Source organism: Dipodomys spectabilis, unplaced genomic scaffold, assembly GCF_019054845.1.
Source record: "Dipodomys spectabilis isolate Male_0828 unplaced genomic scaffold, ASM1905484v1 ptg000157l, whole genome shotgun sequence".
Lineage (NCBI taxonomy): Eukaryota > Metazoa > Chordata > Mammalia > Rodentia > Heteromyidae > Dipodomys > Dipodomys spectabilis.
In genome coordinates this window covers 18862580-18886460 of record NW_024870834.1, presented here as the reverse complement: position 1 = coordinate 18886460, position 23881 = coordinate 18862580, and the positions used below count along the sequence as shown (strand labels likewise).

At 45.1% G+C, this 23881-nt stretch overlaps 1 protein-coding gene across 1 annotated transcript in view; it reads left to right on the top strand.

The window, feature by feature from the left end:
* Batf (basic leucine zipper ATF-like transcription factor) overlaps nucleotides 1-23643 on the top strand; it is a 29156-nt gene extending 5513 nt beyond the window's left edge. The window contains exon 3 of the mRNA XM_042692647.1: nucleotides 21807-23643. Within this exon, the coding sequence (XP_042548581.1) occupies nucleotides 21807-22013 (207 nt within the window). The 3' untranslated portion in view covers nucleotides 22014-23643. The remainder of the gene's footprint in view (nucleotides 1-21806) is intronic.
* The last annotated feature ends 238 nt before the right edge of the window (nucleotides 23644-23881 follow it).

Sequence of the window (23881 nt, the reverse complement as noted above, 5' to 3'; positions counted from 1 at the left end):
AACTTCAGGGACAGCATCCAGGCTCTGAGTTCAAGCCCTAGGACTAGCACAAAAAATATTTTAAAAAGCTCAACACAGGGTTTGGCATATAATAAATATTGTAAATGCTGTAAGAGCCATGATCATAGTTATCAATATAAGAAGCCAAATGGGCTGGGAAGGTGGCTCAGTGGTAGAGTGCTTGCCTTGCATGCAGGACGCCCTGGGTTCGATTCCCTAGCACCACATAAGCAGAAAAAGCTGGAAGTGGTAGAGCACTAGCCTTGAGCTGAAGAGCTGAGGGACAGTGCCCAGGCCCAGAGTTCAGGCCCCACAACTGGCAAAAAAAAAAGCCAGAAAATTAATCACAGCTGAGATTGTGTGCGTGCACACACACACACACACTCACACATACATTTTCACAGAATCTCAGGGCTGAGAGATTTTTTAAAAGCTAGAAAGTTCAGTTGAGAGCTGCCTGTAATCCAAACTACTCAGGAGGCTGAGATCTGAGGATCACGGCTTGAAGCCAGTCTGAAGCCAGTCTGTAAGACTCTGTATCCTCAAAAAAAAAACCCCAAAACATACCTACCAAAAATCTGAAAGTGAAGCCGTGGCTCAAGTGGTAGAGCAGTAGCCTTGAGCAAGAAAAGCTCAGGGACAGTATCCAGGCCCTGAGTTCAAGATCTGAGACCAGCACACACACACGAAAGAAAGAGAAAAAGAAAGAGAGACAGAGAGAGAAAGAAAGAAAGAGAGAAAGAGACAGAGAGAGAGAAAGAAAGAAAGAAAGAAAGAAAGAAAGAAAGAAAGAAAGAAAGAAAGAAAGAAAGAAAGAAAGAAAGAAAGAAAGAAAGAAAGAAAGAAAGAAAGAAAGAAAGAAAGAAGCCAGAACATTCAGACACTTATTTGATATCCAGGAATCCTCTGCAGCATTCCTATCAAAAGATTTCCTATATGCCTGGTCACTTCTAAAGAGCGAGGAACAGAAAAGTACTTACTATCTTGAGCTCCTTGCTGCTCCCCTACGGATCTAACTCACAAGCCTTTGTCCGGCCCCTGAGAGACAGATCAATGGGCAGACATGTATACCTGTCTCTTTGCTCTCGTGAATTGGTTTTTATCTCTGTAGGATGTAAGCCATCTCTCTGTAGGATGTAAGTTTTAAACCAACTGTGTTGGTTGTGATGATATTCAGGTAATATCTGGAGCTTGGGGTTCTTGGAGCCCCCAAACATATCTACATTCAAACCCCGGCCACGGCCTCTAGAATGTTCCCAGTTTTCTCATATCAGAGCACAAACTCCTTCTCCACTCTTGGAAGCATTTGCCTTCACTGTATGTGTGTGTGTGTGTGTGTGTGTGTGTGTGTGTGTGTGTGTGTGTGTGTGTGTGTAAGAGAGAGAGAGAGAGAGAGAGAGAGAGAGGAGGGGGGAGGGAGGGAGGGAAGGAGAGAGAGAGCATACTAGGACTTGAATTCAGTGCCTAGGCACTATCCCTTAGCCTTTTGCCCAAAGCTGGCACTCTGGCACTTGAGCCCCAGCTCTGCTTCTGGCTTTTTGTTGATTTTTGGAGGTAAGAGTCTCTCTGAGGGGCTGGAAAGGTGGCTCAGTGGTAGAGTGCTTGCCTTGCATGCATGAGGCCCTAGATTCGATTCCTCAGCACCACATAAGCAGAAAAAAAAAAGCCAGAAGTGGTGCTATGGCTCAAGTTGTAGTGTGCTAGCCTTGAGCTGAAGAGCTGAGGGACAGCACCCAGGCTCTGCTGCTGCTCATGTGGGTAGGATTATAGGCTGAAGCTACCTGTGTTCAGCTGTCTTTGTCTTTCACCCAGTGAGCAGGTTACAGTCTACAATGTGAGTTGGTGGATGACTGTCAATGTGAGTTGCTTCTTGGCTTTAGGTAGGAGCTTTTGGCAGCAGTGTGTACATTTCCATCGTCAGATGGAGAGTTTGGTGGAGGATTGAACTATTTATCTCTTCTTAGTTGACTGTCACCCTTCTTTTCATGCATTACCCGCTTCATTATGTTTACAATTCGTGTAGAAAATGTTCTTCATACTGCCAGTGCCTTGACTATCAAGGCTGGGTTTTCCCTTGACTTTTCCCAAGCTTGCTTCACGAACTGAAGTTCTACAACCTTCCTAACCCTCAAATACAGCCATAGGATTCATCTTCCAAGGCTTTATAGACCAGAGTTTGGGTGTACCGAGAATACAATATCAAATAAGCACTCAATAGGCTTTTTTTTTTTTTTTTGCCAATGCTGGGGATTGAACTCAGGGTCTGGACACTGTCCCTGAGCTTCTTTTACTCAAGGCTAGCATTCTATCACTTGAGCTATAGCACCACTTCTGGCTTTTTCTGTGCTGAGGAATCAAACCCAGGGCTTCATGCAGGCTAGGCAAACACTCTACCACTAAGCCACATTCCCAGCCCCTCAATAGGGTTCATCTCAGGGTTCTAGCCCCAATTAAGCTGGTGTGACACTGTTTTCTTGCTTTTAATTGATGTCACTATTATCTATCCTATATTCCCAATCATCTGCATTCTCCAGAGTATGAGAGCATGCTAATTAACAGTTGGTGTATTTGTCCTGTTCTGGCTACACCAAGCCTTTGAATATGAACATTTTGTTTTGGGTTTTTGTTTTTGGTATTGGTATTTATGGCCTGGGCACTGCCTCTGAGCTGTTTTGCTCAATGCTAGTGCTCAACCATGTAAGCCACAGCTACACTTCGAGCTTTTTGGTGGTTCATTGGAAATAAGAGTCTCATGGACTTTCCTGCTGGGGTTGGGTTCGAACAAGGATCTCAGATCTCAGCCCCCTGAATAACTCAGATTACAGGTATGAGCCACTGACATAGGGCTTGCACTACTTTTAAAGTGGCAGAGTATGGAGGGAGCTGCTCATGATGATTGTGGCACTGTGTTCTCAGCATTGACAAGTAGATAAGGTAATTCTACATCATTGTGAAAGACATAGGATGATCCCTCAATACCAGTACAGGTACAACTCACACACATTTCGAACAATGAGAGAATTGTTCAATAGAGTTGGGAAAACTAGCAAGTTACTTGAGGGGGGAAAAAAGAGCAAAAACAAAAACTGAATCCTTCATTCCTTAGGCAGCCTACACATAATAGTTAAATTAAAAAATGTTTTACTATCTTAAGTTGTACAAAAGGGTTTCAGTTTGACATGTCAGTTTGAGTTAGTGCATCTTGATCCATGTCATTCCTCCCATTGTATAGAAATAAACAGCTGGGTGCCGGTGGCTCACGCCTGTAATCCTAGCTACTCAGGAGGCTGAGATCTGAAGATCACAGTTCAAAGCCAGCCCTGGCAGAAAGTCTGTGAGACTCTGATCTCCGATAAACCACTAGAAAACTGGAAGTGGCTCTGTGGCTCAAGAGGTAGTGCACGGGCCTTGAGCTGAAGAGCTGAGGATCAGCGCCCAGGCCCAGAGTTCAAGCCCACAACCGACAAAAAAAAAAAAAAAAAGAAGAAGAAGAAGAAGGAGAAAAGAAATAAACATTTTTTTTAAATGAAAGAAATTGGAAAAACCACAAGTATTAAAAACTTTATCTTGGTATAAAGAAATCTTTTTTTTTCCAAATAAAATACAAAACCCTGAAGCCAGAAAGGAAAAGAGTGACGTTACTTGCTACTTTAAAATTTTTTTCATTGTTGTTATAAAGGTGATGTACAGATGGGTTATAGTTCCTATATGTTACCTTTATACATACAAAGTGAAAGTTTCAAACTGGACACTGGTGGTTCACACTCGTAATCCTAGCTACTCAGGAGGCTGAGATCTGAGAATCGCAGTTCAAAGCCAGCATGGGTAGGAAAGTCTTTAAGACTCTTATCTCCAATTAACCACCAGAAAACCGGAAATGGCCGTGTAGCTCAATATGGTAGATCCCTAGCCTTGAATGAAAGAGCTCAAAGACAGAGCCCAGACCCCAAGTTTAAGCCCCACAACTGAGACAGACAGACAAGACAGACAGAGAGACAGATACACACACACACACACACACACACACACACACACACACACACACACACACAGAGAGAGCAAAGTGAAAGTTTCTAGGTAATTCAGAATACTAGATACCAAATGAGAGGCAAATAACAAACATGTAGGAATATCTGTGATACTCATGACCAAGAAAGACATATTTACTTAATGCATAAAAGCTCTTATGAACAGGAGAATGATTAATAGCTTAGAGAAAAAAAATAAGTAATGGGTATGAATAGGCAATTTTCAGGAAGAGAGAAATGAATGGCAAACAAATATGTGAAAATAGGAAAATAGGGAAATGCTAATTAAAGCAAAAGTGAGATTTCTCTGCTGGCTTGGCAAAGATGAAAACTTCTGCTAGCATACAATGTCACCCAGGCAGTGGAGAAGCCCAGTCAAGGACAGTTAGACCATGTGCAGTCAGGTTATAAGGAGGTACACCCTGCCTTTTGGCAATTTGCTTCTAAAACTGTTCACAACAACCTACAGATTAGACAGTTCTGTAAAATGAAAGGTTACTTTTTTGGGGAGAGAGGGAGAATGCCAGTACTGGGACTTGAATTTAGAGCCTCACACTCTTGCTTAGCATTTTCACTCAGGGCCGACATTCGACCACTTGAGCTACTCTTCCATCTCTGAGTGTGGTTAATGGGAGATAACAGTTTCACAGACTTCTATTCAGACTGGCTTTGAACCTTGATTCTCAGATCTTAACTTCCAGAGTAGTTAGGATTACAGGTGTAAGTCACCAGTGCCCAGCGAATTCTCTATTGTTTTTTATAATAGAGACTGGAAACCAGCTAAATATCTGGCAGTAAATGAGTGATTTAATAAATTGTAGTTTGTCCATTCAGTGATGTGATTACAATAATAAGTGACATGTGAATGTAGAGAAGCTGGTGTGCAGGCAGCAATGCTAGCTCAGGGCTGTGGTGTTGGCAAATCTCTGGCAAGTTTGGCCCTGGAAGCAAGTTAGACAGAGTTCCTGGGCAAAATTAGGAAACTGGAGAGCTTGGTACTTTTTCAGATGGGGACGGCCAAGAGCTTGCTTAGGACTGGCTCCCCAAAGAATTCAAGAAAAGGAATTAGGAAAAGGTATCTGGAGAAGAGCAGTGATAGAGCACCTGCCTAGCAAGTCTGAGTCTCTGAGTTCAAACAAAGTGGGGAAATGGAAAAAAGAAAGGTTTACAAGTTCTTGGGTACATATTTACCATTATATTAATGCTATGAAAAAATGAAGGATTTCCAGTTAGAGGCAAATTAAATAATGGAGAAAGAAGATGTTAATATCTTGGACCTATCACAATTGCTTTTAGAGAACAAAGATATCTCCATAAATCTATCAATTGGTGCCATTTGGCAATAAATACTAATCCTTTATGTGAGATAAGCTTTGAGATGGTAATTCTGCTTATAAGAGTTTACACCCCAAAGCCAGCCTGGGCAGAAAAGTCCCTGAGAGACTCTTATCTCCAATAAACTTCTCAAAATAGCTGGAAGTGGTACTGTGGTTCATGTGGTAGAGCGCTAGCTTTGAGCACAAAAAAGCTCAGGACAGCACCAAGATCTTGAGTTCAAGCCCCAGGACTAGCAAAAATAGAAAGAAAAAAAAAAGAGTTTGAATCAGAGATTTGAATCAGTATTTGTGAATAACAAGCCCTTTATCAATGCTAGAAAATTAGGTAGGTAGCTGACAATGAGATTAAGCATATTGTGATATGTTCATATAAGGAGAATTTTATGGTGACACTGAAAATGATTTGTAAAAGATTTGTATGCATTTATCTACCTAGGATGATGTCAGTGAGCTAGCATTGAAAGGGAAAAACAAATTGCAAAGAATATGAAGAATATAACCATGTTTGTGTAAAATCTGGGGGTTTGAGAAATGGTCGCATATATAAAGAGATGTCTGGAAGATCTTCTGTAAAATGGTAACAATTGTTTCTGAGTGAGGGAGTTTGGGTAGTTTAGCTTATTCGTAGTGCTTTTCTGCATTTTTATCATGATAAGTGTGTAACCATTTAAAAATCTTTTTAAAATTAAAATGTTAAACATCAGAAGTACTCTTAATTGATTGGTCTAAAAACGTGCACTATTCCTGCTTATCCCACTAGCAGAAGGTCAGTATTTGGGTCAGGAGGAATATCTAAAAGGACTTTATGAAGATGGTAAGAATGAGCCAGGAGCTGGTAGCGCATGCCTAAAATCCTAGCTACTTAGGAGTGTAAGATCTGAGGATTGAAGTCTGAAACCAGCCTGTGCAGAAAAGTCCATGAGTTCTTATCTCCAATCAACCACCTAAAAACCAGAAGTGGCACCGTGGTCCAAAGTGATTGAGTACTAGCCTTGAGCAAAATTGCTCAGGGAGAGCACCCAGGCCCTGAGTTCAAGCCCCTTGACTGAGAAAAAAAAAAAAAAAAGTAAAGAATGCCTGTCTGAACAAGATCTCAGGGCCTAGTGCAGAAACCACAGCTGCCTGTTGAGCAGATGTCTGCAAGATGTTCTCAGTAGCAGCAAAGTCCTTCTGTGGAGAAGAGTCTTTCTGATGAGTCCCTGCTGCTCTGATGGTTTCTTAGACTCCTCTGTAGGCCTTAGCATGGCTGAGGGATGGGTTGGGTCCACAGGACAAAGACACCTGCAGGTTGTGGGATATCAGTAGAGGGTCTCATCATGGGCCCACCTGGCTTCCAGGGGAAACAATGGTTACAGTCACACGACTTTGTTTATAGAAGCATGGAATTAAAAGGAAGCATACAGATCATATAGGCCAACCTGTTGTGTTACAAATGGAAACTGGTGTCTTTCTCAAGGATACCCCCAAATTCAAACCTCTTGCCATTTTTGCTGGGCAGAGCTTTGCTGCCCAGGTGATGTTGTTTCTACATATTTTTTGCAAAGGATAAGCCAATAAGGAAACCAGTGACCCCTCCCTCCTCCCCGCAGCAGATAATCAGATGCTTTGTTGGCTCACATGCAAACAGCAAGAGACTAGAGAGTTCAAAGTAGATATGGGGCTGAAGTTTAAATTCTCCTTAACTAAAAAATCATTTTAAGATAGTCCTCCAAAACTCAAAGGACATTGACATTTGGGGGGAAATATTCTCATCAAATTAAAATAAATGAATATTTTAAAAAAGAGAAGGGAAAGTTGAGTGCTGGTGGCTCAAGCCTGTAATTCTAGCTACTCAGGAGGCTGTGATCTGAGGATCATGGTTCAAAGCCAGCCTGGGCAGGAAAGTCCATGAGACTCTTTTTTTTTTGGGGGGGGGGGGTCCGGTCATGGGGCCTGAACTCTGGGTCTGGGCGCTGTCCCTTAGCTCTTCAGCTCAAGGCTAGCGCTCTACTACTTGAGCCACAGCGCCACTTCCAGCTTTTTCTTTTTGCTTATGTGGTGCTGAGGAATTGAACCCAAGGCCTCAGGCATGCAAGGCAAGCCTGAGCCACCTTCCCAGCCCCTCCATGAGACTATCTCCAATAAACCACCAGAAAACTGGAAGTGGCACTGTGGCTCAAGTGGCAGAGTGCTAGCCTTGAGCTGAAGAGCTGAGGGACAGCACCCAGGCCCAGAGTTCAAGCCCCACGACCAACCAAAAAAAAAGAGAGAGAGAGAGAAAGGAGGAAAGGAAGGTAGGAAAGAAGGAAGGTAGGAAAGAAGGAAGGTAGGAAGGAAGGAAGGAAGGAAGGAAGGAAGGAAGGAAGGAAGGAAGGAAGGAAGGAAGGAAGGAAAGAAGGACAAAATCCAGACCCTGGTCAGTGGGCAGAGGCTATGAACAGAAAGTTTACACATTTTTCCTATCAAAATATAAATAACCTAATTTTCAGTTCTGATGATTCAAATGATACACTGCAAGGCAGGGCTTCTCTACCTCAATGCTGCTGACATTGAGATAGTGGCCAGGAGAATCCCCGACTCTAGTAATAGCAACCAAAAACATCTTGGGAACTTGCAAAAGCCCGTGGAGGTAAAAACCAGCCCTGACTGATAGAGGCACACTGAGAGCTGTCCCGTGGGCTGGAGGAGACGTTCTGGTGACAGATCCCTTACCTAACATATGCAATCCCCAGTAGTGGAAAGTAATCGACAATTTACAACATTAAAATGAAATGAAGAGACCTACATAAAACTAATTGGCAAACTAAAATTTTGGGGGAAGTGTGTGTGTGTGTGTGTGTGTGTGTGTGTTTTGCTAGTCTTGAACTCAGGGCTTGGGCTCTGTCCCTGAGCTTTTTTGTTCAAGGTTAGCACTCTACCACTTGAGCCATAGCTCCACTTCTGGCTTTTTGGTGATTAATTGGAGATAAGAATCTCATGAACTTTCCTGCCCAGGCTGGATTTGCACCATGATTCTCAGATCTCAGCCTCCTGAGTAGCTAGGATCACAGTCATGAGCCACCAATGTCCAACATAATTTAAAAAAAAAAAAACTATACCACTTAAATACTCCTCCATGCAGGTAGTTTGCTGTGGGAGTAAAATCCTATATGTTCTAGTGAAGTTTCTGCATGCATTTGCTGATGGTGACCACCTGTTGTAGCAACCCTACAGAGAAATGTTGCTGCCCACCAGAAGTAATTATGCCCTTTGCCCCCACAATCTGTCTCCCAGGACTCCCTCCAAGAACACAACAGAACAAGGATAAAACCCAGTCAGTATCATAGTGTTCATAATTTACAACTGTGACATTTTGGTAGCAACTGAAATGTCCCACTTGAGAAGACCATTTTAAGTAAATTGCGAAACATCGAAGTAACAAAGTAGGAAATGAGGGATGGGTAACAATGTTTAAAAACAAATGTACTCATTACCTTCCTCATATAACTGTAACCCCGCTGTCATTGCCTTTTCAGTAAAAGTAAAACAAGCCAAAGTAACAATGCAGCTGTTAAAAATAAAATAATGATGTAGTTGAGAGTTACAAAGAAAGCAAGATGCAAATTGTGTATTACTATGATTGAGATTTTTGTAAAAATAAGTATGCATACTTTTTTAAAAGGACAAGATGACAGTATGTGCACATTTTGAAAAGAGGTGTTTTAGAGTACTAGGATGGTGGATGGGGTTTTTGTTGTTGTTGTTGTTGTTGTTTGTACTGGTGCAAGGGGTTGAACTCAAGGCCTTTTGTGGGGTTCTTTTGCTAGCACTGTAATACTTGAGCCACACCTCACCTCTATTTCAGGTTTTTTGCTGGTTAATTGAAGATAACTGTCTCCCAGATTTGTCTGCTCAAGCCTTGATTCCCAAATCTCAGCCTCCTGAGTAGCTAGGATTACAGGTGTGAACCACCAGTGTCATGCTCATAGGTGTTTTTAAATTTTAGAAGTATCTTTAGTGGAGTTATATTCTGTGTTTGTGTGTGTGTGCCAGTTCTGGGGTTTTAACTCAGGGCCTGGGCACTATCCTGAAGCTTTTTTTGCTTAAGGATAGTACTCTTATCACTTCTGGCTTTATGCTGGTTAATTGGCAATAAGAGTATCTTGAATTTGTCTGCCTGGGCTGGCTTTGAACCAAAATCCTCAGATCTCAGCCTCCCTCTGAGTAGCTAGGATTACAGGCATGAACCACTGGTGTCTACCTGTGTTTTAAATTTTTTTTTTAAAGAAGAAAATGGAGATATAGATATATAAAGACCTCTGGAGGAAAACAAAGACATTAGGAAGGATGTCATTGATCTAGAATTTGGGGAGCAAGTTTATAGTCCTTATTATTTATCCTTCAGGTAGATACTTTTTTGTTTGAGTTTAAAAAATTATTTATATATATGTGTGTGTGTGTGTGTGTGTGTGTGTGTGTGTGTGTGTATATTTGTTGTTGATTTATTTTGGTACTGGAGATCAAACCCAGGTCATTGCACTTGCTAGGCAAGCACTTGGTCACTTAGCTACATCCCAGCTCAAAATGGATACATTTTGAGAGTAAAAACAGACACTGATAAATATCACAGCAGGGTGACAGGTGTGAACTGGGGACAGTCCCAGGAAACCTCTAGTCACTGCAGACTTAGGAAGGTGACTTATCACTTAGGAAAACCCAAGGGAAATGATATCAAGTTAGAGCCAAACTGAGACTGAAAATTCCTTGAGCCTAAAGGCAGCTTCCAGCCACTAAGGACCCTGTAGCTAACATCTTTTCTAGGCACTTGGCAAACAAGATCCTGCCTCACTATTCAGTGAGGCTTTGGGAAGCTATTGAATATTCTCAAAGCAGAGCCTGTGATCAGTACTGGAGCTCACTCTGGTCAACAGAAATGATTCATCTGCTCAATAAGCTACTTTTTTGTTTTGTTTTGTTTTGTTTTGCAATCCTGGGGCTTGAACTCAGGGGCTAGGCTCTGTCCCTGAGCCTCTCTGTGCTCAAAGCTAATGTTCTGCCACTTGAGTCACCACTTCCAGCTTTTTCTGAGTAGTTTATTGGAGATAAGAGTCTCAAGGACTTTCCTAATTGGGCTGGCTTTGAACTGTGATCCTCAGATCTCGTCCTCCTGAGTAGCTAGGATTACAGAAATGAGCCACTGATGCCCGGTTTCAATAAGCTTTCTTAAATTTTATTTAAGTAGTTGCACAAAGGACTTTCTACAATCTATCTTGATCAATAGCACCCCTCTGGTCACTGTCCTCCATTCAATAAGCTTTTATTAGCCACCTGTGGGCAAGTACAGATGGTTCTCATTGCTGAGAATATAACATGGCAAAGTGCGCTGGGTCCTTCATTTCATGGTTCTTACATTCAGGCTGGAAATCTAGAAGACAGAGAAATAGATAAGCATGCTAATAGTACAGAGGATAAGAACGTAGAAGAAATGACTGAATATAGGGTTGGAAGGGACTAGCAGGTGTGGTGCCAGTACAGTAATTAGGAAAGATTTCACCTCAAAACCAAAGCCAGAGTGAGACACCAGAAAGACACCTGGTGGGCTGCGGACTGGGCCAAAGGAGGTGTCAGCAGTAAAGCAATTGTGCTGCGTGGAGCTGGAATGGGAATGGGGGCTGATCCTGGCTAGGGCATCTTTTTTTCTGAACCTAACTTCTGATTACAAAAATGAAACCTCACTGGACTGCGTAAGAGTTTAAATAAGAGAGCAAGAGCAAATGTAAGACCAAAGCAATGTTCAATTTTCTCTTCTGCATCGGGGAAGAAAGATGAGACTAAAGATTTAAGGTGGGAGAGTTGGGCATCAGTGGCTTACACCTGTAATCCCACCTACCCAGAAGACTGAGACATGAGGATTGTGGCTCAAAGCCAGCCCAGGCAGGGAAGTCCATGAGACACTTATGACCGATTAACCATGAAAATGCTGAAAGTGGGGCTATAACTCAAATGATAGAGCAAATCTTTTCAGAAACAGCACCCAGGCCCCAAGCTCAGCATACACACACAAAATTTAAGGTAGAAAATCTGCCACTGATTTGTTCAGAAAAGGCAGCAAGGCCAGCCTTTTTCTGTACAGATGTCTAGACAGATGTCTAGTGTAGCTCTCATACCCAAACATGCATGCCCTTCTTTCTGGTGGTTTATGAAAATGTTAAGAACACCAGCTGTTTTACTGATCAGCTTTTCAGCAGGACCACTCAAGTTTTCATATGCTCTACATGGGCAAGGCAAATCTGGGCTAGGAAAATTCCATACAGTTTCGAAAGTGCTGTTATTCTGCTACTCCAGCTGCACGGCTGAGCCTTCCCCCGAAGACCTGAAGACTCCTTTGTAACTATCCTAGGTTAGTTACTAACTTCTGCTGAAGTAGAAACTATTAAAGTGACTGAGTGTAAGTCAAATATCACCCGAAGTACCCCCCACCCCAGGTCTCTGTCTAGAAGATTCCTTTTTCACAAGAACTTGTCAGATTTCAGCAAACTACAGGTTCTACAATGATAGTCAGGCAACATGATTTGCTGGAACATCTACCTTGTGCCAAGCACTGAAGACAAAGGCATGTAGGAAGCTGAGGCTTCCTAACTCAGTGATCCAAAGTGGAACTAATCTAATCACGTTTTCATTAATAAGATCTATACAAATCCCCTATCTGTGCCTTTTCCATCATAAGAATGTATAGTGCTGAACTATTGAATATTGTTTTTACAAATGTAATACTAAAGTACCTAGATGGACATTTCTTTTTAGAAAAAAAACTTCTTTTTGAGACAGTCTTGCTATGTAGTTCTAGCTGGCCTCTTGCTTCTGATTTTCAAGTGCTGGGATTACAGGTGTGTACTACCGAACTCAGTGGATGCTTTAACTCAGAAATGTTCTCCCAATTCTTTATACTCCAATTTCATGTTATCTATGATAAAACAAGCATACTTATTAAAATAAAATGTGAAATACATGAGTAAGGTTAATAAACTTGAACAATTATCTATTTATATCATTACATATACTGATGATACCTGGGCTTGAATTTAGAGCCTCACACTCATTTAGCTTTCTTATTCATTGTTGGCACTCTACCACTCAAGCCACACTTCCAGCTGAGCTTTTTGCTGGGTAGTTGGAATCTCATAGACTTTTCTGCTGGCCTTGAATGGCAGTCCTCAAACTCTAAGACTCCTTAGTAGCTAGGATTACAAGCATGAGCCACCGGTGCTCAGCTTTTATGATATTATTTTTTAAAGAAATCTGCTATAACCATGAGTCTCAACTTGTCTGAATACCAGGCTTACCTGGGAAGTATTTTTAGATGCCTACACCCCACCCTAGAATACCTAAATGGGAGCTTTGGGAGCTTTTTGGAAGGAGGGAGTGAAGATTATAAAAACTCCCTGGGTAACTGTGGGTATATAGTCTGTGTAGGAATCAGGAACAGTGACATCCAAAGCCGGGCAGGCACATGCAGGGAAATGTGTGTTAGATGAGTTTGGGGCAATTTTGTGGGTGTAATATTCCAGTGTTCTGTCCCACCAATGGCTTAGAATAAAGCAGACCCTTCAGACCTTTGCTGTCATGGTAGTTGTTCATTGTATGTCTGTTTGCTTTTCAAAATTGTGTTTGCCAAAGGGAACCTTCCTAAGTTAAGCTTTGGGTCAAGGAACAGACAAGCAGAGGCATCAGCAAGTCACAATTTCTTTTTCTCACCTACCACGTTCAGCAGTGGAGAGGGCAGGCAGAAGGCAGGAAGAATAAGCTCCTGCTGTCTTCCCAGCCATCCCTGTACATCGCTTTCAGCTTCAGGAACCCAAGGTATAGCCTAGAAAACTAAGAAGAGTGAAGGAAGGGAGGGTGGGCAGGGGTGGGTGAGAATATGGAAAGCATGACGTTAATCAAGATGCAGTGTGTTCATACATTGCTTTCTTGCGTGGCGTGTCCTTTGTAAAAGATAATTTAAAAAATTTAAAAAGCCTCCGTGTTCAAGCCCCACAAGCAGTGTGTGGCATGCATGTGCGTGCACGTGTACACACACACACACACACACACACACACACACACACACACACATACACATACACAGAGCCACACATACACAGCCACACAGCCAGCCACCCCCCCCCCCACACACACACACAGAAATATAGCTGCTGAACAGGCATGGACAGAGTGACAATCTGTGTTGAGGGAGGGTGGCCTTTGTCCTTGAGAAGAGACTTTGCCTTTTTAGTGGGAAAAAGAAGCTTTGCCTTTCTCTCCCCACCATACTTCTACTTACATTCTCATTGGTCAGAATTCTGTCACATGGGCACACCTGTCTGCAAAGGAGCCTGAGGATTGGATGGATCTTTCCCCAGTCTCTCTAGAGGACAGCTAGGGAGATGGAGGTAGGGATGGAGTGAGCCATCCTGTAGTGTTTTCCAGATTTTGTGTCAATGAAATCTTAGTCCTACCAGCCCAAAAACAGCTTCTAACACCATGACAGGGCCCCAGGGGGGCTGGCTGGTATGACTGAGCATCTGCTGATGACAAAGGCACAGACATCCTTAGACCTGCAGCGTGAAGATTTGGCCAGACTCAGATGGGTGTGGTAATTCCTCTTCTCCCCAGAGTAAGATGGCAGGGCGGGGCCGGGGGAGGGGGGGTTGTTGATTCTTCCCATGTGGGAAGCAGTGTGCTCTGGGAATGGTGAGCTCCACTCTGGTGTGAGGCCCCCCATGGAGCTGGACATAGCTGAGTGGCAGGGATAAATTTTGAGTCCCCCTCGCTTCCCTAGTGTGGGCCGAAGCTAAAGGGTCACCTGACCCATAAATGATTGCCCATTCTGGTTCTGTGGAGAAGGACTCATACAGTGACTCTTTTCACCCTTTTGGAATCTGTGATTAGTGAATTCACGGAGAAAGGCAGGCTTGAGTCCCAGGCTGGCAGCGAGAGGACCAAGTCCAGCTCTTAATTTATGAAGAGTCCCTACTCAGCCTTGGGCCAGAACCCAGCTAGGAACCGCCAGCCTGTCACTGGTCTTCCTCCCAGCCTGCTGGTGGTATGGGGTTGTAAGGGAACTGTCAGGGGATTTCCAAACCTTCAAGAGCTCTTAAGGGACCCCCTCTTCAGCCCCTCCAATAGGGGATTTCCCAAAATGTCCCCAGGACCCCACGAAGCTCCTCCTTAGCCATCCCCAACCTTCAGCTAGGTGACAGGATTGGCATCTGATGACATGGTCCCTCCCTGCCTCCTGCCAGGTGAGGGTGAATTGTAAACATTAGCATTTGAATTTGCATGAGGAAGGGAAAGGGGCGAGGAAACTGGACCTCTAAGCAGCTCTGCTCAGACTGGGGACGAGAATCACACTTCACCAGGTTCCAACTGACTTCAAAGGCAGCTGAGCTGCAAACTGAAGCCAGACCCCTCAGCCTCAGTGCCCCTACTGGTGGCTGTAGCTTACAAAAGCTGTGTGATCTTGAACAGACACTTGCTTTCTCTGTTCCTCAGTTTCCCATTTTCTAAAAAAAGAAGGTAATTACCTACCTCATGAGGTGTTGCAAAACTTAAATATGATGATAGTCATAAAATAGGATTGGCACATGGTGATCTTCAATAAACATTCATTATTGTTGTTAATCTAAGACTAAACTACTACTCCCTACCCCACCCACCCCCGCCCTACTTCAGTACTAGGGTTTGAAATCAAGGCCTTGTGCTTGCCAGGCTGGCATTCTATCATTTGAGCCATGCCCACAGAACTTTTTGCTTTCATTATTTTTTTTAAATGGGTCTCAAGCTTTGACCCTCCTATGCTTCTAATAGCTGAGATTACTCCAGGAACCAGCACAGCTATCTTATTTGTTGAAATAGGGAGTTTTTAGTCATTTTTGGCTAGGGCTAGCCATGAATTGTGATCCTCCTGATCGTCATCCCTTGGAGTAACTGGGATTACCAACATGAGCCACAAAACACAATGCAAGCCCCATGAGTCAAACCCTCCCTTCCGGTCACAGAAACCTATTTAAAAAATAAAAGAGGCTAGGAATGTGGCTTAGTGGTAGAGTGCTTGCCTAGCATGCAGGAAGCCCTCGGTTCCATTCCTCAGTACCACATACACAGAAAAAGCCAGAAGTGGCACTATGGCCAAGTGGTAGAGTGCTAGACTTGAGTAGAAGAAGCTCAAGGACAGTGCCCAGGCCCTGGTTTCAAGCCCCAGGACTGACAAAAAAAATTAAAATTAAAAAAGAAAAGAAAAAGAAGGCTTCTACTCATGTTTCTCATACAACACATACACAGATTTCTTTCTAAAAGATGGGGTTGGGGATAGAGGCTCTAGTTTGCTAATCTACCCTGGTAGCCTGTTTGTAACCTAAAATATTTGATTGGAACATTGTGCCCTTGGCTCCTAAGGGACCTCTCCCACACCTAGTCCATCAGCACCCAGCATTGGTATTGCTAATCCTCCCCAAGTGGACTGAAGTTGGGAGCCACTGGCCTTGTCCAGTTCTGTTTGAAGGAGTCGCCAGTCACAGAGGATCACCAGAACTAGGATCCAGGGCCTTCAGCCCTAGTGTCCACTAAGAAAGCCCATTGTGGTCTAGGTCCAGGGCCTGCTCTGCACTAGGGGAAGTCTGGCCCCAAGCCAGCCCAATTTAGAGCCACAGGACAGGAGGCCCAGCTCGGAGCTGGAGGAGGCAGTGAGTAGAAGGGTGGTTTGCATTCTGTTGTGTGGTTGTGCTAGGTGGTGGTGTATGGTTGTAGTATAGTGTTGGGTTGTGTTATGTCATGTCAATGATCAGCAGAACTAAAACCTGGCTTTCTCTTGGACACCACAGAAGACTGAACAGTTGTTTGTGCTTTCTGGGCACCTTTGCCCATGCACATGTCCGGGCCCTCGATGAAGCAGTGAGCAGTGTAGGCCGGAGCCCTGGCTTGCTCTGACCTACCTGGCTAGCAGTCTTTGGATCCATCACCCAAAGTATCTGAACATCTGAGGAAACAGGAATTGTCCTGAGCACTGCTGCTACCAGCTTGTGGTCACTAGGGAGTGGAGTGGGGTTTAGGTTTGTCCTGGGGTTTCAGTTGTCCTCTTTAGAGTGGGGATAGGCTGGGAATGCAGCTTAGCGGGAGAGTGCTTGCCTAGAGTGGGGACAATGACAGCAGTTGGCTCTGGAGTCCATCTTAGAAATTATTGTGAGGGCCAGGCACTGGTGGCTCACGCCTCTAATCCTAGCTACTCAGGAGGCTGTGATCTGTCAGCCCAGGCAGGAAAGTCTGTGAGATGCTTATCTCCAATAAACCACCAGAAAACCAGAAGTGGCGCTGTGGTTCAAGCGGTAGAGTGCTCGCCTTGAGCTGAAGAGCTGAGGGACAGCATCCAGGCCCAGAGTTCAAGCCCCACTACAGAAAGAAAAAAAGAAAGAGAGAGAGAGAGAGAGAGAGAGAGAAAGAAAAAAGAAAGCAAGAAAGAAAGCAAGAAGGAAAGAAAGAAAGAAAGAAGGGAGGGAGGGAGGAAGGAAGGAAATTGTGAGGAATCTGATAGACCTTAAAGAGTTCCAAAGGCTGGCCTTGGTGATTCACAGTTGTAATCCCAGCAGTGGGGAGGTGGATGGAGGAGGATCCATGAGTCCCAGGAGGGTCAGAGAGTAGAGTGAAAAAGGCCAGGGAGGAGGCCCAGATCAGCCCCTTCCCCTTAGGGGAAGAAGACAGGGCATTTTTCTAGTGGGCATCAAGCTAGCTGCAACGCACCTAGGCTGGCAGGCAGGGCCCTGGGGCCCTGGCAGGAAGCAGCCTGGCTTTTCTAGGCCTTGTCTTGTTGCTAATTTTCTGGGCAGAGGCGGCGACGGCGGTAGAGGTGGTGGCAGTAACGGCGGTAGTTATGCACACTGTCTAAGGCTCTGGGAGTGCAGGCAGAGGGAGGCGAGGAGGAAAGCTAGAGAGCCAGACAGACACGGCTGGGGACGAAGGCCCCCTGCTGCCACTTCACGAAAGCTGAGCCTGCCCGAGGCGGGGAGAAGGTCAGAGCCGGCCCACCTGCCCCTCCCCACAGCCCTGGGGTTTGCCCAGGCTCTTCAGAGCCCGGAACTTACAGTAAATGTGTCACCAGTGGAAACTCTCAAAGGGGGTGAGGGAGAGGAGAGGAAAACGGGCCGCCAGGACTCCCAGCCCCCAGTTCCCGTCTTACCAACACCCCAGTCTCATCTTGCTGCTCGGGCTTACCTTTCAGTAAAGAAGCGTGGGTGAGAGGGTGCCCTCCCTCTGGGATATGCCAGGAAACAACACAATGGTTAGTAAGATAAGATGCTGGCCACAGGGCTCTGACTCCACCAGCATGGCTTCTGGCACATCCTACCTTGTCCTAGAGAGGAGGGTTTCCTTTGCTCTACTCATCTAGGCACATTTGAGAGCTCAGAGCTGTGTTCAGGAAATGTCAGGCTGAGGCTGAACGTAGCTGCCTTGATGGCCAAGCCACAGCTGCCAGCTCCTCCATCACTTAAAAAAAAAGTCCTCCCCCCCCCCCCCCCAAACTGGGAGATCACATGATTGGCAGTGTCGCTGACAAATCCCATCTAGCTGATGGATTGGGGAGAGTGTTTGTATTGAGGCTTGAAATCAGGGCCAGGGCGATCCCTTCCCTTTGTTCAAAGGGCCACAGCTCTACTTCCAGTTTCCTGGTGGTTAATTGGAGATAAGAGTCACCTGGACTTTTCTGCCCTGGATAGATTTTGTTTTTTTGTTTTTTTTTTTATTGTGAAAATACCAAACAGAGGGGTTACAATTACATGGGCAAGATAATGAGTACATTTCTTATCAAGCTTTGTAGCCTCCTCCTTTGTTTCCCCTTCCCATCCCTTCCCATCCTCCCCCTTACCCCGCACCCAATCCTTCTCCCCACCCCCCACCAAAGTTGTAAAGTTCGTTTTCAACATAAGGACTTGTACATCTCATTGTTGCAATGGGTCCACCTGTATCCCTGTTTTAACGGTTTGTTTTTCCCCTTCCCCTCCACAAATTATACCTACATCAAATATAGTGAAAGCAGGGGTTATACCGTGGGGGAGGGATATACAAAGCAACAAAGAAATCATCTTATAAATGTGTTAGAAACAATCGCATGAAAGAAAAAAAACATTTGAATATGTATCTTAGGGTTCATTTCCCTAACATCAACTTATCTGACCTTTTCTGCTTGACTCAGACCATGAGCCTCAGAGCTCAGCCTCCTGAGTAGCTAGGATTACAGGTGTGAACCACCTGGCTCATACCTCCACTCTGGCTTTTCTCATGGACTTTTATGCCCAGGCTGGCTTTGAACTACAATCCTCAGATCTCAGCTTCCTGACTAGCTAAGATCACCAGTGCCTGGCAATGAAATATAATGTGTGTGTGTGTGTGTGTGTGTGTGTGTGTGTATCTGTGTCTGTGTGTCTGTGTCTCTGTTGGTATTGGGAAATTGAGACTTGAACTCAGGGCTTTGCACTCTTGTTTAGCTTTTTTGCTCAAGGCTGATTTTCTACCATTTGTACTCTACCTTCACTTCCCTGAAGGATTTTTTCTTCACCCCCCCCCCCCACAGCCCCCAGTTGTGGGGGTTGAACTCAAGGCCTGGTCACTGTCCCTGAGCTTTTTTGCTCAAGGCTAGCATTCCACCACTTTGAGCCACAACTCCATGCGATTCTTATCTCCATGATGTTTCTGCCTGGGCTGGCTTTGAACCTCAGTCCTCAGATCTCAGCCTCCTGAGTACCTAGGATTATATGTGTGAGCCACTGGGGCTGGCTTCCCCAGTGGATTTTTTAGGGCAAACTTAAATGTCAAATGATCTTCTATCTGCTAACTGCCCAGTCTATTTTTGAGTCACTTCTTCATGCCAACACTGATGTTATCAGCCAGTTAATAACTGCTCAAATAATCAAAACAAATTTATCACATTTACTCAGAGGTTCTCAACTTTCCTGGTTATTAGACCTAGGATACCTGTTAAAAATTCAGATTCCCAGACTGCCCCTTGCCAAACCCAAACCCAACATGTTCTAAGCTCTAGATTTTGAGAAGGATGGTAAACTGAATTTTTTTTAAACCCCTCAAATTATTTTGATGATGGTACATGCTAACCGAAACCAAGTAGAACTAGAAAAGTCAGACCTGCTCTGCCAGTTAAATAACCAGATTGGTTTTAAAACTGAAATGTAATGTATTTGTATTTTCAAGGTCATCTCCTCTCCAGTGGTAGGTACTCAATGCTTAGCAATGTTGCTCTGTCTGGTTGCCTTAGGAATGTGAACATTAAAATCATGTCAGAAATTCTTTGGACTCAGCTGGGCACCCGTAGCTCAGGCCTGTAATCATAGCTCCCCAAGAGGCTGAGATCTGAGGATCGTGGTTCAAAGCTAGTCTGGGCATTAAAGTCCATGAGATTCTTATCTCCAATTAACCAGGAGAAAACTACAAGTGGCTCTGTGGCACAAAGTGGTAGAGCACTAGCCTTGAGAACAAAAGCTCAGGGACAGCACCCAGGCCCTGCCGCTTGAACCCCATGACCTAGAAGAACAAGGAGGAGGAGGAGGAGGAGGAGGAGGAGGAGGAAGAGGAAGAGGAGAGCAACAACAACAACAAAAACAACAGCTTTGGACTTTTTGAATTGGGCTCATTTCCAGAGTATAATCTCTGGTGTCTAGATGATGCCTGACTCTGATCTTCCCTGGCTAGCAAGTGTATGATGACCCAGTTAGAGCAGGGAAAATGGCTTCTATGTGTCTACACAGGCTTTAAGTACACTGAAAGTTCACGATCATTGCCCCCTTAGGCAAGGCTTGACTTTCCATGGTTTTACTACTTGCAGTCGGTTTGCAATCTGAAAATATTAAATGGAAAGTTCCAGATATAAACAATCATGGCATTTAAATAATCTTCATTCCAGGGTATTGTTAAAATTGCTCTTTTATTCGTAATTATGTATAATTTATAACATAACTTGGTCTAGCATGTATTGGCTACTACTCAAGATTTTGGAAAGTTTTAGAATTTTCTGGAGAATAAGGGAAGACTATTGTGCTGTGAAATTCACTGTTGGCAGGGCAGAGAGGGGTGGATAGAGCCCTTTGGCTGTCTTTGATCCTGTCATATCCATGAGGCCCCTAACTGTGCAAGAATCTAGGAGATGGTGGCCAACCAGCCATGAACTATTTGTAGGAATCAATGTGAACACCTGCTGGTCACTTTCTGTTGGCATATGCTTGCCACTCTCAACACATAGGCACACTTGCAGACTTGTCTGCACACATTCCCACAAAACAGCACATTGATTCATATACCTTGGTGGGGCTTTTCTTTTCCTGCTACTGGGATTTGAACTCAGACCCTCATGAAATGCTCTGCTTCTTGAGCCCTGTCCCCAGTCCTTTCTTGCTTTGGTTATTTTTCAGCTTCACGCTTTTTCCTTAGGCTGGCCTTGAACTCCTATTTCTATATCTTCAGCAACTAGGATTACAGGCATGTACCTCACCTTGGTGAGATTTCCTATTGTTTGTCCCCACAAAAACTCATATGGAGTTTTGGTCCCCAGTGTCACAGCATGGTGAGGTGGTGGGGCCTTCAAAAGATGATTAGGTCCTTAAGAGGGACTAATGCCTTTCTCACTGTCCAGAGACTGGTTACGAGGAAAGTGGGTTATTATAGAGATGAGCATTTCCCTCCTTACATACGTCTCTTCTGTATTCACCTACCTATGCCTCCATATTTCTACCCTGCATGTGTGAAACACTATGTAGCCAGCCCTCAGCCAAACAGAGAGTGGTTCCATATTCTTGAACCTCCTAAAGAGTGAGCTAGATAAACTTCTATTCTCTATAAAGGACCTGCCTCAGGTATGTTGGTATAGCAATAGAAAATGAACCAGGACTGGTTGAGAAATTGCTCTGTGTGTGTGTGTGTGTGTGTGTGTGTGTGTGTGTGTGTGTGTGTGTGCACGAGCGCGCGCGTGCGCGAGCATGTGCATGCAACAGGTCCTGGGGTTTGAACTTAGGGCCTGGGCTTAAACTCAGGGCCTAAGCACTGTCCCTGAGCATTTTTTTTTTAGGGCAAATCCACTTTCAACTTTTTGATGGTTAATTGGAGATAGGAGTCCCATGGACTTTACTGCTTCAGATGGCTTTGAACCAAAATCCTTAGATCTCAGTCTCCTAGGATTATAAGTGTGAGTTGCCATCACCGGTCTGAAAAATTTTTTATTGGTCAAAACAGCAAAGTTTTGGTGAAAACAGTGTTTCATATGGCTCAGCCCAATCTCCATGCATACACATACTGAGACAGTTGTACTCACACACATGCATGGCCATACATGCACATGTGCACACAGGTGCATGAATCTGGCTTCTCCTATACCCTTCCCTGCCCCACTCACCCACAGTGCCATCTTCCCTGGCTTTGATCACTAATGTTGACCGTTCCCTCACAGGAAAGTGAAGACCTAGAGAAACAGAACGCCGCTCTGCGCAAGGAGATCAAGCAGCTCACAGAGGAGATGAAATACTTCACGTCAGTGCTGAGCAGCCATGAGCCCCTGTGCTCCGTGTTGGCCAGCACCCCCTCGCCCCCAGAGGTGGTGTACAGCGCTCATGCCTTCCACCAGCCGCACGTCAGCTCCCCGCGCTTCCAGCCCTGAGCTTCAGTAGAGGGAACCTGCTCTTCTTGCAGGACCCAAGAGGGACACGCAGACTGTGGCCAGGCTGCCCCCATCTGGCTCAGCCCGCTGTCCATCAAGACACTTGATGGCAAAGTCCTGGGCAAGGACTGCACACAAGGACTGTAGTGGCCAGAGTGGCCAGCAGAGTAGTGCTGGCCCTGGGTAGCTGGACCCCCTGTGGATGGATGCCCAATCCAGACGAACATGAAGCTCAGTGTCCCAGGGGGGCATTGAGGGACACTGAGGGAGGAGGGCATAGAGGGGATATTTTTCTAAATAAATATTTTAAAAGAATTCAGGCTGGTCAGACAGCTTCTGAAACCTCTTACCCCAGCTACATTCTAGAAACTCTACATTCTGTGGGGCTGGAGACCTCCCTTCCTTCCCTTTGTCCTTGGCTTCCAATCCCCTGGAGACCACTAATAACGGCTTTCCCAAGGTTGGTTCTATGTAGAAGGCGGGGCCATTTTTAAAGCAACTTCAATGTTTCTCCTAAACAGCTTGATTTTCCTCCCCAGATCCACGCACCACAACGTTCCATTCCTCATTCATTGTCCTGCCCTTTCTAGATCATGAGCTGCTCTTTCACCACTTAGGATGAAGGTCCGGTGTAAGATGTCATCCAGAGACACAGATGTATTCTGCCAGCTGCTCTGTCCACATAGCCGTTCCCCAGGATGCTCTCCCTGTGCTGCAGCCTGGAGATTCAATGGACACAAAAGGCAGGACTTCACAGTCAGGGTGCCTTCCCGAAGCCTCTATCTCCCTTAGAGAGAGGTGATATTAAGCACATGACTTTGCTTGGCTCCCTGAAGCCCTCCAGGCTGCCATCCTGGATCAGGTGATCCCGAGTCCTCTTTGGTTCTTCCAGAGGCTGACACCCTGCCCTTATGCCCACCTGCTCCTTAAAAGTTCCTGGTCTGCATGCCTGAGCACCTGCCTGCCTTACCCACACTGTGCTGAGCCACAGTGGGACCACCCACATACTCTGCCTCTCTTGAGTCACCTGTGGACCAAATAGCAGGGATCATGGTGCCAGGCAGCCCTGTAGGATGACAGGAAAGGAGAAGCCAGCCATTTCCCTGTCTGGATGTCCCAGATCACCAGCCAACAGCTGCACCCACTTAAGGCCAGACTTCCCCTCTGACCTTCCACCCATGTCTCCTCCACCTGAATAAGGAATCGGTGGGCACCTACATCCTGTGGCCAATATGAGGAGTCCCTGTACACACACAGAAATGCTGTGGCTCTCATCTGCCAGGCCACTGCCTGAGCTCTGGCAGGGTGTGGGCCCTGGGCTGAACCCCGTCATTCAGAACTGGGGAGAGAGGGCCGCACACCTTCCCTGAGAGCTTGCTTTCCTTCCCACACAGAATTGGGAATCCTAACCACAGCTTTCCCAACAAAATGGCCAGCAGGGGCCCAATTCCAGGACAGACTCTACTTGGACTTGGGACTGGGGTGTGTGGTAGAGAGGAACCTCTTGTTCCCTATAGGGGCTGGGTTTGGGGAGCTAATGCTCTGCCTTGCTCTTTCCACCCTCTGTTACCTTGCAGAGCCAAAGCACTTCACATGTTGCATGTGTTAAATAAAATTCATTCTTCTTTCACAGTCTTTTTTTTTGGTGGGTGCTTATTGCTGGGATGGAACCCAGGGGCCATGTATCAGCTGGGCTAGTGCTCTGCCAATAAGCTATGTCTCAAGCGTCCCTCTCCCTTTCAGTCTTTGTGTGTGTGTGTGTGTGTGTGTGTGTGTGTGTTGGTCCTAGATCTTGAACCCAGGGCCTGGGCACTGTCCCTGTGCTTTTTTAAGGTTAGCACTTTACTATTTGAGCTGCAACTTCACTT